A 15070-nucleotide genomic window follows, 5' to 3' on the forward strand; every position below is an offset into this window, starting at 1 on the left:
GAAGGGTATTAAAGAATTCTTTGTACTATTTTTGCAACTTTTGTATAAGTGTAAAAGCATTTTAAAATGAGTTTTTAAAAAGGTAACAGAGTGCCGGGCACAGTGGCTTACACCTGTAGTCCCAGCACTTTGGGAGGCCAAGGTGAGCAGATTGCCTGAGGTCAGGAGTTGGAGACCAGACTGGCCAATATGGTGAAACGCTGTCTCTACTGAAAATACAAAAATTAGCTGGGCATGGTGCCTCATGCTTGTAATCCGAGCTATTCGGGAGGCTGAGGCAGGGTAATCACTTGAACCCGGGAGTCAGAGGTTACAGTGAGCCAAGATCGCACCACTGCACTCCAGCCTGGGTGACAGAGCCAGACTCCATCTCACACACAAAAAAAGGAAAAAGTAGTCAGGAAATAACTTTTTTGTTGTTGTTGTTTTTTTTTGAGACGGAGTCTTGCTCTGTTGCCCAGGCTGGAGTGCAGTGGTGCAGTCTCGGCTTACTGCAAGCTCCACCTCCTGGGTTCATGCCATTCTCCTGCCTCAGCCTCCCAAGTAGCTGGGTGGGACTACAGGCACCCACCACCACATCCGGCTAATTTTTTGTATTTTTAGTAGAGACGGGGTTTCACCGAGTTAGCCAGGATGGTCTCTATCTCCTGACCTCGTGATCCGCCCGCCTCAGCCTCCCAAAGTTGCTGGGATTACAGGCGTGAGCCACCGCGCCTGGCAAATAACTCTTAAATAGCATAATTTTTTTTAAATTCCTTATTCCTGTATACATAATTTTTTGACACATCTAGATATTTTGTCTGTACCGAAAATACACGTATTCAGAAAATGTGAACATATTTGCAGACCACGGTTTATGGGTCATATATTTGAAAATCTGTACTACTTAAAAATACACATATTATTTAACCTGGAGCTTATCAATTTGAGATCTTTTTGTGGTTATATTTTTGTTTACATTTATATTAGAAAACCAAAACTTAAGAAAATTTAGATCCACTGTTTATTATTCTGCTTGATATTGTTGTGTTGTTTTTTAGACCACAGGAACTAGATTTTAAATATGTAATGAAAGTGTCTTCCTTGAAAAAAAGACTACCAGAGGCTGCCTTTAGAAAACAGAATTACTTGGAGCAGAAAGGTCTGTTGAAATGTAATAACACGCTACTTGTCCTGGGCTTTGTTCTGGTTATTTTCTGCTCTCTTCCAAACATTCACACATGCACACTTCTATTTCATCATAAGTGACTCTTAAAAGAGTCTTTTGTAAGAAAGTTGTAGAGTTACTATTTTCTTCAGTTCCTTGGAGGCCAACTAGAAACTGAAAGGTAGTTTCATCTAAGATGACAAAGGCTAGCTTTAATATAGAAATACTGATGCAATTAAGCAAACAGATATTAAAAGCATTTGGAAACTTGTAACTATTCCTCTCGAGGACAGAGTTTTTGTTGGTTTTATTTATAGATGTACTTTTAAACTCAAAGAAAAACCATGAGAAGGAAATTTCTTGGTCATTTAGGTTAATTCATGGAGCACTGATGTTTATTCATGTAGTATGTATCTGTATTTGTCTTGTTAATCCTATAGCAGTGTCAGTATAAATAAGAGCATTGTTTTAAAATAACTATTTTGGTGATGTTTTATGAGGGAGTTTTATAACCAAGAACAGTAAATGATAAAGGTTTTTGAGTAGTATTTCTATTCTTTCATTTTTGCAACATATAAAATGAACAAATTGACTGTAAGTACATAATAGCATATTAAAAGTAAGAAATGTTTTTCTGGTTTTCTCTACAGTCTGTTTTCAAGATTTGTGCTTCAATTTGTATGAGGTAGAACTGTCAAACAGACAAGGGGAAAATATAGATAAATTAACAGAGTGTATTAAAAACAAGCAATTGGTAAGCATCACTAATTTAAAATATAATTATTATGTTTTCCTTAAATTGATATGTATGTATTAGTTGTGCCTAGATGGAATCATTTTAATTTGCTGAAAGGAGTTTCATGTTTAATATTTATTTATATATTATTAATGTAATACACTATCTGTGGGGTATATGTTCCAAGACCCCCAGTGGATGCTTGAAACTGTGGATAGTACTGAACGCTATGTATACTGTGTTTTTTTCTATACATACATACTTATGATAAAGTTTAATTTATAAATTAGGCACAGTGAGAGATTAACAGCAATAATAAAATGGAATAGTTACAACAATATACTGTAAGAAAAGTTATATGAGTGTGGACTGTCCATCTCAAAATATTTTATTTATTATACTATACTTGAGTACTCCTTGTGATGAATGAGGTAGGTGGTGCATGCATTATGAAGTACTACTATTCCCCCAGAGGGTGGATAGCATCTACAGCATAGATACACTGGACAAAGGGATGATTCACGGCCGGGCGTGGTGGTTCACGCCTGTAATCCCAGCACTTTGGGAGACCAAGGTGGGCAGATCACAAGGTGAGGAGATCGAGACCATCCTGACTAACATGGTGAAACCCTGTCTCTACTAAAAAATACAAAAAAATTAGCTGGGTGTGGTGGCGGGTGCCTGTAGTCCCAGCTACTTGGGAGGCTGAGGCAGGAGAATGGCGGGAACCTGGGAGGCAGAGCTTGCAGTGAGCCTAGATCGCGCAGCTGCACTCCAGCCTGGGTGATAGAGCAAGACTCTGTCTAAAAAAAAAAGGATGATTCACATACTGGGCAGGAGAGGCAAGAAGCAAGGATACAAAATAGTGTAGTCCCTAAAGTCTGGCATGGTGGAACACATCTATAATCCCATTACTTTGGGAGGCCAAGGTGGGAGGATCGATTGAGGCCAGGAGTTTGAGACCAGCCTGGGCAACATAGCAAGACCTTATCTCTACCAAAATTTAAAAACTTTTTTTTTAAACTACCCAGGCATAACAGCCTGCACCTGTAGTCCTGGCTACTCCGAAGGCTGAGGTAGGAGGATAGCTTGAGCCCGGGAGTTCAGGGATGCAGTGAGCTGTTACTGTGCCACTGCGCTGCAGGCTGGGTAACAGAGTGATACCCTGTCTCTTAAAGAAATAGGCTCTTAAATCATAGCTCCTGTAAGTCAAGGAGCTTAGGAGACTGTGGAGGAGACAAATACGTAAGTCATCATGTGACATACAACACATAGGGGCTGTCATAGAATCTTGTTGAAACTCAAAGTAGTGATTCTTTTTGAGAGTGAGATATTAGTGTCGTAACTTAATTGTAATGTAATAGTTAGAAAAGTCTTATTTTGTATATTCATTGTGATTAAATAATATATTGATTTATGTTTGTAGCCTTATCACCTCTCAGTTTTGAAATAAAATGTTTTATTCTGTAAAATGGTATATTTTGTTTAGGTGGTTTAATTGAAAAATTATTGTACTAATATTAGATTTTATCTTTTATGTGTATATAGATTTTTGAAATGGTAAGCAATGGAAAAGAAAAACTATTAAATTCACGATTTAGAACAACAGCTTTTAGACAACTTCTGCTGGCTGGGGACAAAACTGCCCCGGTTACTTAAAGCATTAAAATTTCAAGACTTTTTTCTTGAGCTCAAGAGTCCACTGAAGACTCTAATAGAGGGGAACAAAAGAGAGGAAGAATTTATTTTCATCTGTATTTCTTGTTGCCCTGGAACTTGATTATTTTCTGTTATTTTCCATTTCTTAAGATGCGTATAAAGAAGTATTTTATTGGATGGTATCTTGCAGTCTTTTTAGATTCAGCATTTTGGGATAATTTTCATGTAAATATGAGCTTAAGATGCTACTTACAGGTTTGATTCATCTTGAGTTTGTAATGACTACATGGTAACATATTGGCTGTTTTAGGCAGTGGTATGAAATGTCAGCTGTCTCAGTGAAAAAAATAAGTCTTTTCTGATTGATCTGCCATGTTCTTGAGCACTGTTCTAAAACTAACCCTTCATGTTCTGGTTATTTTATATAGCCCCAACAGGGCCAAGATTATTTCAGCTAAGGAACTTGAAGTTTCTGATACTGGGGACAGAATTACCCTGATTCCCATAACATTTGCAGAATTTTTTCTTTTCTTGAGGTCAATATGAGTATGGGTAGAGGGAGAAGAGAGGGATTGCAGAATATTCCTTCAGTTGAATGTTTCCGTTTTATTTAAGGCAATCATCAAATGCTTAGAAGATCGAGGGTTTTTCATTTTACTTACGTCATCAGCCTTACTATCAGAAACAGGTATGGACAACTGTTTTGGGAAAAAATATTTTTCATTATGTTTACTTTTGCTTTATAAGATCAACAACCTAACTTTTCTTCTTCTGATTCTCATTCTGCATAGATTTTGGAGGCAAGCAGATGGGTCTACATGGGTTACATTTATTTCATTCACCCCTGTCAACAGGTGAGGATACAGTGGTTTCCAGCTCACTCTGTCTGTTGGATATATTTAGTCCTCATCTGACTTGACCTCTCAGCAGCACGTGACACTGTTAACTGTTTTTTCCTCTTAAATACCTCTTTTAACATCACTGGTTCACCCTTCTTGACCTCCCTTGTAGGTTTATGCTTCCCTCTGAGCCTCAGTCCCATATCTCCACTTGTCTACTGACATTGCCACTGAGATATCTCAAAGGTGCCTTAAATTCAGCATGTCTAAAACTGAATTCATTTGTTATTGAATTTTGCCATCGTCTCTCCTGTAAATATGTCTCAGTCTTCATAGGTGCTGTTCTCCTTATCTGGAGCTTATCTGTTACTCCTTTTCATATCAAGCCCATACATTTTTATTGTGATGTTGATCCACCCAGAGGACCAAAATTTGGCTCTTGGGGGCAAAAAAAATTACTCATACAGTGCATAAACAGATATGCAGTGTATATGTGGTATTAAAATTTTGGAGGTCAATTTGGGGGAAAAATGGCTCTAAAAGGGCTGGGAAGGAGGATGACTAAAAAGATTGAGAAATACTAATCTAGCTTATTCTTCCTCCTATCTGTCAAGCTCGGCTTCACTATCACTTGTTCCCATCACCACTCTTTGCTCACCTTAGACTCCTATGCTTATTTATCATCCATATAGTTTAAATATTTATTTGTATAATTATTTAATGCCTACCCTTCTTGTATTCTACTGTATCCCTAGTGCCTAGCAATGCCAGGCACCTATAAAATAATAAATATTTGCTAAACAAATAAATAAATGAGAGTTGACCAGTCACGGCAGCTCACACCTGTAATCCCAGCACTCTGGGAGGCTGAGGCAGGTAGATTTCTTGAGTTCAGGAGTTCTGAGACCAGCCTAGGCAACATATTGAGACTGTGTTTCTACAAAAAATACAGAAAAATTAGCCAGGCGTGGTGGCTTGCACCTGTGATCCCATCTCCTTGGGAGGCTCAGGTGGGGGGATCGCTTGAGCCTGAGACGCGGAGGTTGCAGCGAGCCACGATTGTGCCACTGCCCTCCAGCCTGGGCAACAGAGTAAGATCCTATCTCAAAAAAAAAAAAAAAAAAAGTCACTTTGTTTTATAATCACAATGTGTGTGTTTAAACATAAAACTCTATATACTATTTATAAAGCTATAACCAATATAAAAATGTTTTTAAAGTTTTTTTAAAAAATTGAGTTACTGGCTAGCCATGGTGGCTCACGCCTTTAATCCCAGCACTTTCGGAGGCTGAGGCAGGTGGATCACGAGGTCAGGAGATCAAGACCATCCTGGCCAACATGGTGAAACCCGTCTCTACTAAAATACAAAAAATTAACTGGGCTTGGTGGTATGTGCCTGTGGTTCCAGCTACTCAGGAGGCTGAGGCAGGGGAATCATTGGAACCCGGGTGGCAGAGATTGCAGCGAGCCTGGTGACAGAGGGAGACTCTGTCTCAAAAAAATTAAAAAAAAAAAATTCAGTTACTTAAAGCAGAATACTGTGCTTTCCTAGGCATCACATCTTTGGAATAAGCAAAACATTACCCATGATAATAACATAATTGGCAGTGACTGTTTGCATTTTTCAAGCATTTATCATGTCAGGTTTTGTGGTGGAAGTAATAGATTTAGCAGTCCATAAAATAAGTACTCTTATAACGATTTCAAAGATGAAGAAACTCGTTCAGGGTCTAACAGCTAACTCCAGATCTGGCTCCTGTAAGATTTCTAATTTCATTTTATTTTATTTTATTTTTTAGTTGTAAACTATAAAGTTTCAGGTATTTCATTAAAAGATTTTAACAAAGCACAAGTTTAAAATTCTCACATAAATATGATATGAACTTGCTAACTTTTTGCCTATATTTGTATCAGGTGAAGAAGAAAAAGAGTGGCCGGGCATAGTGGCTCACGCCTGTAATCCCAGCACTTTGAGAGGCCAGAGCGGGCGGATCACTTGAGGCCAGGAGTTGGAGACTAGCCTGGCCAACATGGTGAAACCCCATCTATACTAAAAATACAAAAATTAGCTAGGTGTGGTGGCACATGCATATAATTCCAGCTACTCGGGAGACTGAGACACAGAATTGCTTGAACCCAGGAGGCGGAGGTTGCAGTGAGATGAGATCACACCACTGCGCTCCAGCCTGGGTGACAGAGCAAGACTCTGACTTAAAAAAAAAAACAAAAAACAAAACCAAAAAACAAAAAGACCAGAATAATAACTTTAAAACAATTTGATTTATAAAAACGTTGTGCCCGGAGTGGTGGCTCACGCCTGTAATCCCAGCACTCCAGGAGGCTGAGGCAGGCAGATCACTTGAGCCCACTCGTTCAAGACCAGCCTGAGCAACATGACAAATCCCATGGTCTACAAAAAACACAAAAATTTTTATTTTGATATCTGGCCACATTTTCCTTTTTACTGTTATTTGTCCTTCATTTCCTTTTTCTAATAACCATTATAGTGCTAATGTATTTAACTAGAACTAACTTTGTGTTTCATTCTGAAGTTACTTTTTTTTTTAAAAAAGAATGGTATAATTTTTATTTTCACTTACTAGGCCCTGAAGGCTGTTGTTTCTTGTGGCTTTATATTACTGACAACTCTGAAATTTTCTAGGATTTTATTACCCAGTTCATAGGGACCAGACCTTTTCTCTTTTTTTTTCCCTTTTACTGTTTCCTTTATTCATTTGCAAAAAAAAGAAAAAATTAGCACTTCAGTCAAAGCATGGGCCAAGGAGAGGAGGTGAAACATAGACTAGTCAGTTTTAGAAGTTTTTATTTCATTTGCTAGAAAAGGTGATAAAGTTAGCAATAATCATTCCAGTGAGATTCCAGCATTATTTAGGGCTTCTACTTTTTTCAGTTCAGTTGACTTGCACTAACTTCTGAAAAGAATTTGAAGTGAGTTCAATAAGGTACAGCTATAGTAAGATAAATTTTAAACCAAAATAAGAAAAAGTACGAAAGCAAATCTGCCAGATCTAAAGGCCAGTGGTACTGCTATGATGAACCATTGAGCTCATGAGTTCCTTGTTAGGTGAGATGGAGCTGGAGACAGGGTTTAGTTTACTTGTTCTAACCTAGAGATTGCATGTCAGATGATTCTTTTTTCAGTTCAGTGTGCGTGTGTGTGTGTGTGTGTGTGTAATTTCAAATATATGGATGGAGATACATTTGTTAAATGTACCTGTAAGTCTTCTGTTAATTGCCATTTAGGTTGTCATCTGAAATACTATAACATATTTAACCATCACGTAATTTTGAAATCTAAAGCTTTTTTTTCCAGAAAGTTTTGTTATTAAAAAATAAACTTCAGATGTTTAATACGTGTATATATATTTTAGGGGTAAAAGATTTGAAAGTTGAAGATGACATCTCAATGAAGGTGATACCTATTTTACCCGCCCTTAATTGTGCCCTGCTAGAAACAAAGAAATCACTTCCTGAAGAAAGAATCCATCCAAACACATTAGTAAAGCATCATTTCCAAGAATTGTACAAGGCGGACAGAAGCCCTTCATTGACTGTTGCTCCTCAGGATAGAATGAAAGACCCTACATTCTTGGGGAAACTGCCCAGTGGTTTTGACTTGATTCCTCCAGCTGAAAAGTGCCCTTCAGAGTCTTTAACTCAGTTGAACTCTTATTTTTCAGACCCTAGTGCTTACATTTTGGAAGTGTCTACTGCTTTGGACTTGTTAGCAGAGCATCCTCAGTCTCCTTGTGTTTCAGATGGAATTTGTGATGCTGGATTTTCTTTAGTTATGACTCCAGATCCTGAATTTCTTGTCTCAGAGGCAGAAGTGAGAAAAGAAACTGAAACGAAAAAGGATTCTGAAGAAATGTTGAAAGCAAAGAAGAGAGTTGTTCCATTGAGTCCAGCATCAAATCTGAGAGTGCAGCCTAAGAGGAAGGCCAGCATGCCCCATGTGGTGCAGAGTAAAAAGGTGAACTTGTGCCGCCCCTTTCCCAAAAGAACTGCTTCCAGAGCAGACAACAGCTTGGACTCTCCAACAACTCTTAAGTTAGTTAAAGGACAGTTTCCTCAGAAAAGAAAAAGAGGTAAGCACGATTTATTTATGTGGGTTATTATAATAATAGTTGTGGCCAGGCGTGGTGGCTCATGCCTGTAATCCCAGCACTTTGGGAAACCAAGTGGGTGGATCACCTAAGGTCAGGAGTTTGAGACCAGTCTGACCAATACGGTGACACCCTGTCTCTACTAAAAATACAAAATTAGCTGGGTGTGGCGGTGCGTGCCTGTAGTCCCAGCTACTCGGGAGTCTGAGGCACAAGAATCACTTGAACCCAAGAGACAGAGGTTTCAGTGAGCCGAGATCACGCCATTGCACTCCAGCCTGGGTGACGAGCAAATCTCCATCTCAATAATAATAATAGTTGTTGTATTCGATCCCTCTTGCTGTCTTGGTCCCTGTGGACTGCAGCTTTGCAGCATCAGTTAGAAGATTGTTAGAATCGCCATCATTTCTCTCCAGGCAATTTGTGTGCCTCCTAATGCCTGACAAGCACTGATTGAGATAGCAACGGAAAACCAAGAAATAGGAAAGACCAAGATACCTCAAAAGCCTACCCACCACCAACATGTTATGTTCCACTTATAAAACCACTCACACGTGTATGTCCCATTCTAAGAAAGACGACCATCTAGTTTCTGTGCCATCCTCTTCACAAATGGACGTAGAAGAGGCTCTTCTAAAATCAGGCACATCAGTACCAGCAAACCATGATAGCTGACAGCCTCAACACTTATAAAGAGGAGGGAAATGCCTGGGACCTCCAAAAGTAAAGTAGTCTGGGGCAGACTTTCTAATCCTTTATGTGTATCACAGAGTTTTTACGTGAGCACCTGGATTCTTCATGTGGTTTTGATGCTCCCTGAAAAATTGAGTGAGAATTAGAGTGTTGAGCTACTTAGTGTATTGGCAGATGTATTTCAGTGAACATAGGACAGCAAATCATATGACTTTGGTTTAGAGTCATCTCAAATTGTGTTTTACTCTATTTTCTCTAAAAAAGTAGGGAAGTATATGGGTGACTCCTTTGGAGAAGAAGGCAGCACATTATGGCCGAGGGGCCACTCGGTTGTGCCTGTGTCATCTCTGGCTGCTCTCATGCCGTGTTGGCAGAGCTGAGCAGCTGTGACGGAAGCCACATGACCTTCAAAGCTGAAAGTATGTACTCTATGGCCCCTCACAGAAAAGTTTGCCAAGCCAATCTGTAATATTTTGAATTTGGAAATGTTGGTGCCTAAAGAAGAAACATCTAGGGTATGGTAATCCCAGGATTCTAAATAATTCAGAGTTTACCCTATGGAGTTTTTTTTGTTTGGAGTTTTCTGTTTTTGTTTAGAAACAGGATCTCTCTGTCAGCCAGGCTGGAGTTGAGTGACATGATCATAGCTCACTGTAGTCTCGAACTCCTGGGCTCAAGTGATCTTCCTGCCTCAGCCTCTGGAGTAGCTGGGACTACAGGGGTGCCCCACTAATTTTTAAAATTTTTTTGTAGAGATGAGGTCTTACTATGTTTCCCAGGCTAAACTTTGAACTGATGCTCCTGCCTCAGCCTCCCAAAGTGTTGGGATTACAGGCGTCAGCCTCTGTACCCAGCCTTGGTTTTATCCTGTGGCTTCACAAATAGTGGTTTCTGGCTTATTGTGGCGTGAGGAACGGGGTGGAGATGCGCGTATTTAGGAGGGTAAGTGGAAAGTATGGTAGTGTAAAGCAGTGCACCAGACTATACAACTATCTGTAAAACAGATTCCAGGCCAACCATACTGTTCTGCGTGAAACAATTTAAGGTATTGAATCAGTTGTCTGTAACTCAACATAAATTGTCACTGTTTCTCAAATGTTTTTAATTATATCCACTGTAAGAAATATGTTTGATATTATATTCCAGTACCTACAAATTCATACATGATTGGAACAAAAATTTCAAAAAAAATTATGTGTAATACAGTCTGATACCTTCTATTCTGTTTCATTTAAGAGTTCTGGGCTGGGCATGGTGGCTCATGCCTATAATCCTAACACTTTGGGAGGCTGAGGCGGGTGGATCACTCGAGGCCAGGAGTTCGAGACCAGCCTGGCCAACATAGTGAAACCCCGTCTCTACTAAAAACACAAAAAATAGCCAGGTATGGGGGCAGTTGCCTATAATCCCAGCAACTTGGGAGGCTGAGACACGAGAATCTCTTGAACCCAGGAGGCAGAGGTTGCAGTGAGCTGCACTGCACTCCAGCCTGGGTGACAGAGCAAGACTCCATCTCAAAAAAAAAAAGAAAGAATTCTAGTTGTGACACATTGAATTTATTTTACAACCCACCAGTGGATTAATTGCATTCAGTTTGAGAAGCATGGTATTGAGTGTTCCATGTAAACAAAACAATCCATGCAGGATCACTTTGTTTCATTTTTCTTTTCTTTTTCTCCCAACACCTGGGAGTACTTGGGAATATCTTCCCTTTCTGTTTGTACAAATATTAGAAAGTTTACCCCTGGTCTTGGTTGTCTAATCTTTTTCTTTTTAATTCAGTCTTAACTGTTTTCCTGATTTATTTTTATTTTGCTCTTCCCTATGCTGAAGATTTTAGAAAATGTTATTAGAGTGTAATAAGAAGTCTTATTGTTAAAAAAAAAATGCTGCTTTAGTACTTATTAATATAATAATGTAGGGAGGAAAATAATCAGACTTGAAATGTACAGCATTAAGATATTCTGAAAACATTTTTAGAACTATTCCTTTCCCTAACCCCCAAAAGAATGAAATGAAATGGGTCTCCTTTTTTCTCCTACATTTCACTAACACTGTGATCAGTTTCTTAAACTGTTTAATATCATTTTTAGTGTCCTTAGTGAGAAGTAGTGTCTTCTGTATAATGTAATTTAAAAATATTTGGCAACATTTATATGTGTGATTATTTCATATGATATCTTTGAGGCTTAATTTTAACTCTTAAAAGATTGGAACACTTTCTATTGTGCATTATAAGCAGGTGTTTAGTATTTCCTTTTTCTTCCCATCCACCTCCACCTTTAGCTATTTTTATACCATGTGAGAAGCAAAGCAGAGCGCTTCTAAGAGACATCATTGTGTAAGATAGTAGATTTGTTAGAAATAAAACCAGGTGCACACTTTCCTCAGGCTTCCCATCTTTTAAAAGATTATTTTTCAGATGGTATTAAAATTTAGATGTTTACAAGTAGTAACGTAAAATATATAATATGGCTCTCCAAATATATTGCTCTCTATACAGCTCTTCTCTGCAGTGTGGTTATAGTTTTAACCACATAACCTTATGGAAGCTGTGCTGCTGTTTGTTTAAACATAAATATCTATATCCTGGGGCTGTGATCTGGCATATTCAGTCTTACCTGTCACATTAGTCAGGAAAGGTTATGAAGAGTTGTTTTTTTTTTTTTTTTTTTTGACACAGGGTCTCACTCTTGCCCAGCCTGGAGTACAGTGGTGTGGGTTCCAGTGATCCTCCCACCCCAGCCTCTCGAGTAGCTGGGACTATGGGCACATGCCACCACTCCTTGCTAATTTGTTTATTTTTTTGTACAGTGTCTTGCCATGTTGCCCAGGTTGGTCTCCTAGTCCTGGGCTCAAGCAGTCTGTCCGTCATGGCCCCCCAACATACTGGGATTACAAGTGTGAGCCACTACTCCCAGCCCAAAGTTTTGTTTGTTTGTTTGTTTTCTTTTTTTTTTCAGTTGTTACAAAGTTATTACTCTGATCTTTTTCTTCTTCATCTGATAGGGATATAGGCAGACACTTAGCAAGTTCATATTATACTTATGTGAGAATGTTTAACTTTTGATTTGTTAAAATCTTTTAATTAAATACCTGAAACTTCATAGTTTATTCCCCATTACTAAAGTTAACTGTCCCCAAAATAAAAACGAAACAAAACAAAAAATGGAAAAGCTATGCTAAATATCTGGGCCCCTACCCGTTACAAAAATGATGTCTTTTCTACATAAGGTGCGGAAGTGCTGACTGCACAGTTTGTACAGAAAACCAAATTGGATAGGAAAAACCAAGAAGCTCCTATTTCTAAAGATGCTCCAGTGCCAACAAATGCTAAAAGGGCAAGGAAACAAGAGAAATCCTCAGTCAAAACTGTTCCAAGGGCTAAGCCACCTGTGAAGAAATCTCCACAAAAACAGAGAGTAAATATAGTGAAAGGCAATGAGAACCCCAGAAACAGAAAGCAGCTACAACCTGGTAAGAATACTCTTCCTATAAATTTAAACACCCCAATACAGATCTAACAGAGAATGCAAGATAATTTATTGAAATAGTGTAAGAGAAGTTGAAATGTCCCAATAATTTTTTCTGTGTTTTTCAGTTCAGACATGAAAAAAACTAAGTAAACTGGTTTCCTAATGTAAATAAATTAGGAAGATACGAAAGCTCAAACCTTCAAAAACATCATAGAGCCTACTTTTTACTTTGCAAAAAGCCTGAACATGAATTGTCTACAAGCATTAAAGTATAAATGGCCTTACTTATGACTAAATGCAGAAGGAAGTAGTATCCGGCATTATTTTTGTAGACCATTATCAATTATAAAAATAGAAGATTATAAGTTTATCTAAAGGGAATTATAAACAGACTGTCCAAAACTGTCAGTAATCCAGAATCCTGTATTTAGTTTTATTTATTGATTTAGAGACAGGGTCTCACTTTACGATCACTGCAGCCTTGACCACCTGGGCTCAAGGGATCCTCCCACCTCAGCCCCTCAAATAGCTGGGACTACAAGCACGCACCACCATGCTCAGCTAATTTTTTTGTATTTTTTTACAGAGAGTGGGTTTCGGCCGGGCGTGGTGGCTCACGCCTGTAATCCCAGCACTTTGGGAGGCCGAGGTGGGCGGATCTTGAGGTCAGGAGTTCCAGACCAGCCTGACCAACATGGAGAAACCCTGTTTCTACTAAAAATACAAAGTTAGCCAGGCGTGGTGGCACATGCCTGTAATCCCAGCTACTCGGGAGGCTGAGGCAGGAGAATCGCTTGAACCTGGGAGGCGGAGGTTGTGGTGAGCCGAGATCACACCACTGCACTCCAGTCTGGGTGACAGAGCGAGACTCTGTCTCAGAAAAAAAAAGAGAGACGGGATTTCATCATGTTGCCTAGGCTGGTCTTGAACTCCTGAGCTCAAGTGATCCTGCCTGCCTCGGCCTCCCAAAGTGTTAGGATTACAGGCATGAGCTACCATGCCCGGCTGAGAATCCTGTATTTGGTTTTAAAAGGCATTAATTTTAAAAGTAGTTTTACTGATTTAACTTTGCTTAAGTAAAGAATCAAGTTTAGTCACATGAACTGCTCTAGTTTTGTATTTTCAACTGCTAGACATAACCTCTGTACTAGAAAGTTTTGTTGTCACCTTAGTGAGACAAATACCAGCTTTCCTCCTGGATCTACTTTCCTTAATTTTTTTTCCCTTTGGTATTGATTCTTTTGTGGTGTGTGTGTATTTTTTTTGTTTTGTTTAACAAAGAGACTTCATTCCCTCCTGTCTTTCTATGAGTTTTCTGTCTGGTTTTCCTGATTGTACTTTCTCCCTCATCTATTACTAGATGTTAGTATCTCATAGAGAGTGAGAATTCAGAGAAAGAAATTGGATTTTTTTTTTTTTTTTTTTGAGATGGAATCTCACTCTGTCACCAGGCTGGAGTGCAGTAGCACATTCTTGGCTCACTGCAACCTCTGCCCCCCGGGTTCAAGCAGTTCTCCTGCCTCAGTCTCCCGAGCAGCTGGGACTACAGGTGTATGCCACCACGCCTGGCTAATTTTTGTATTTTTAGTAGAGATGGGGTTTCACCATTTTGGCCAGGATAGTCTCAACCTCTTGACCTCTTGACCTCTTGACCTCATGCTCTGCCTGCCTCGGCCTCCCAAAGTGCTGGGATTACAGGTGTGAGCCACCATGCCCAGCCAGGTTTGTTTTTTCGTTTTTGTTTTTGTTTTTTTTTTCAACTTAAGCATACCCTGAGATTCTTTAACTTTTTTCAGATTGTTTTATGACTGAAGATTTTTTAAAAGCTCATCATGTCATTCAAAAACCCATATGCTGCAGTTTTGGCTTCCATACCAAATTTGAGCTCTTCTGCTTGTCTCTCTTGGGAGTTTATGGTGTGGCTGCACCTCACCTCTCTGCGTTGCGCCTCTGCTGTTGCCACCATGCTCCTTCCCCTGTGGGCCATCTGTGCCTCCCCCATGCATCCTCTGCCCGTCAGGGGCTTGCAGGTAGATTTATCCCCACAGGGAGGCATTTTCTCATGTTCTGACTCTAACTAATCTCTCACTTCTTTGGGATATTTGAGAACATTATATAATTTAATTCATACTATTTTCAGATCATCTGATGTGTCTTGGTCCAGTCTTTCCAATTTGTAAACATTATGAGAATAGATAACATCTTGTGTTCTAGCAGTGTCATTTGAATTCGTTGTACTGAATTGGCTTCAGATGTTTATTGACAAATTGATTAATGGGAGGAGGTATATAATTGCATACTGGCAGAAAAGTGAGCCCAGAAAATTTAAAGTTTTCAAAATGTGTGTTCAAATACAGGCTGATTTGTATTGCAAATGTCTGTATGTATTGTGC

The 15070-nt window shown here is 39.1% G+C and overlaps 1 protein-coding gene across 26 annotated transcripts in view; it reads left to right on the forward strand.

Annotated features, from left to right (window-relative positions):
• The window catches only part of TASOR2 (transcription activation suppressor family member 2), an 82061-nt gene that overhangs the window by 38621 nt on the left and 28370 nt on the right, over positions 1 to 15070 (forward strand). For 18 of the 26 annotated variants that reach the window (XM_054521859.2, XM_063727478.1, XM_054521872.2 and 15 more), the window contains 6 exons: positions 1041 to 1141; positions 1798 to 1901; positions 4158 to 4230; positions 4334 to 4396; positions 7774 to 8490; positions 12436 to 12678. In XM_054521859.2, coding sequence (XP_054377834.1) covers positions 1041 to 1141; positions 1798 to 1901; positions 4158 to 4230; positions 4334 to 4396; positions 7774 to 8490; positions 12436 to 12678 — 1301 coding nt within the window. The remainder of the gene's footprint in view (positions 1 to 1040; positions 1142 to 1797; positions 1902 to 4157; positions 4231 to 4333; positions 4397 to 7773; positions 8491 to 12435; positions 12679 to 15070) is intronic. The other 8 variants (XM_063727482.1, XM_063727481.1, XM_063727480.1 and 5 more) reach the window with 1 other exon arrangement.

This window comes from Pongo abelii, chromosome 8 (genome assembly GCF_028885655.2).
Source record: "Pongo abelii isolate AG06213 chromosome 8, NHGRI_mPonAbe1-v2.0_pri, whole genome shotgun sequence".
In the NCBI taxonomy this organism is placed as follows: Eukaryota; Metazoa; Chordata; class Mammalia; order Primates; family Hominidae; genus Pongo; species Pongo abelii.